Source organism: Aspergillus alliaceus (genome assembly GCF_009176365.1).
Source record: "Aspergillus alliaceus strain CBS 536.65 unplaced genomic scaffold BDW43scaffold_236, whole genome shotgun sequence".
NCBI lineage: Eukaryota > Fungi > Ascomycota > Eurotiomycetes > Eurotiales > Aspergillaceae > Aspergillus > Aspergillus alliaceus.
The window spans coordinates 1-1,959 of NW_022474919.1; the positions used below are offsets into that span (position 1 = coordinate 1).

At 42.8% G+C, this 1,959-nt stretch overlaps 1 protein-coding gene across 1 annotated transcript; it reads right to left on the reverse strand.

Annotated features, from left to right (window-relative positions):
- Nucleotides 1-1,077: 1,077 nt before the first annotated feature.
- BDW43DRAFT_305077 (uncharacterized protein) lies at nt 1,078-1,656 on the reverse strand (the record flags this gene model as incomplete). The annotated part of the gene is made up of 2 exons (XM_032045729.1): nt 1,078-1,291; nt 1,352-1,656. 2 exons carry the CDS (start codon nt 1,654-1,656, stop codon nt 1,078-1,080), a joined length of 519 nt encoding a protein of 172 aa, XP_031893627.1.
- Between the last annotated feature and the right edge of the window lie 303 nt (nt 1,657-1,959).

Here is a 1,959-nt window from a genome sequence, read left to right on the forward strand (position 1 = left end):
CGTATGTACCAGCTCCATGACAATTAGGGCTGGTATAGTAGGTCTGATGAAGCCCACAATTGTGTGGGCCCTGCCAGAATCCGTGCTGACGGATGATTTCCACACGTTCATCAACCGGTCACAGCAGACACGGCGGCTGGACCGGGTCATGATCAACAAATGCCATGTGGTGCTGAATGAATAATGAGATTTCTGGCCTGGAATTGCCGCGGTTGGGGCGGCTCAACCATGCACACACACAGATGGTGTTGTTGACAGCTACATTGTTCTAGTGGATTGAGCACGTGCCCCAGGGCAAGGTGATCATTCACGCCAGTATAGTCCTCCAGGTTGAGATTGCCCGGGTCTTGTAATGCGTGGCGTATTACAACCAGCCGATTGACAAACTGTCAATATAATGCAGCGATTTGCACAGGGCCAGACATGGATAATCACAGTCACCAGTGCATCGGGAATGGGGTTAGACTAGATTACGCACAGGAAAATGGCTGTACCGGACAGGACAGTCCGGCAAGTAAGGCGATTATCATTTAGCCAGAGGGCCAGCATATTATGATGACCTGTATGTGACATGGTTAGGCAGGCCTACTTCCCACAACAATCCGTTTTGTATAATAGTGTTTTCCCTCCCATAGTTGAAAATAGTTGGAAATGCTATCATATCTAGCTATCTGTCAGGACCTAGGTCAAACCCTGCCTGAGGCACCAAGTCCGCCCTATTCACTGTTAACCTGATCCTACAATACAATATCCCACAGTCCTTGTATGATAGAATTCTTTCTTTCTTTTTCTCTTCCTTCTCTACATTTGATGTTTTGTGCACGTTCGATATCAATGTGAATAGGATCATCACACTATCTATAAATAAGCTGTCATTATATCTATCGGCAAACGATCCAGCTATCCAAAGTTTTTCACTGGTCACCTGCACAATATATTTTATATGCCACCCACGCCATATCATATATATGCAGAGGCAATAGATATGCAGCTTTAGCATACAGAAAGTATAATAACAGAATATCAGAGTATTAATAATCTAATAAATAAACCTATCAAAAAAGGCATATATACAAGTCAAGAATGGAGATCCTCAGAACCACTGTTTCTTTGACCTTTCTGAAGATAGTCAAGGATTATGTTTATGTTGTGTCTACAGTAATTATTGTTTTGAACCAAGCTGTTTGCAAGGGGGTCAAGTAGGTGAAGGAGTTTAATAATATCCTGAGAAGAGTTGGCAATGGAGTTGCTAACCTGTCCAAGACATTGAACAGTGACAGCTGTGTCCTTACTGAAAGAGCATTATTAACAAGCAATATTCAAGAGTAAGATAGAGGAAGAATCAACATACACCATACTTTCTAGTTTATGTGAGCAAAGAAACAGTATTCCAGAACCCAAGTGTTGTGTAAGTAATGTCCATCGTTTTCCAAACCGTTTCCGGTTGTGAAACAGGGCACGTAGCTTTGATCTCTGTTGTTCATCACTTGAGGCCCAATCATGGTGGATCTCTTCAAGTAAATTATCGATTATTAGGGATGCATAACCCCTTCCTCTTCTGGTAAGGCTTTGTTCATGACCTGCCTGAATGATATTTTGGTATTCAGTATGGAGTTGAACTAGAGCCGCACGGTTGCGGATAGAGTCATCATCCATCTGTGGTTCGAGTTGACAAATGCAGGAGTATACATTGCTCAACCTATCATACCCAGTGTGCTGTGGATTTAGTGCCACTATATTATTTTGGTGCCACAACCCTGTATGATGCCACCTGCCAAGATTTGATGTGAGATACTCAGCATAGTCTCTTCTGACATATATATCCCATGCAGATACTCCCATGAATTTGTTAGATACTGGCCTGATTATGGGTGAGAGAGCAATGCCATTAGTCGTTACATCACTCATTGGGGTGGAATTCTGCCTTGTTGGACTCCTATTCAAGTGATCAGATTCGGT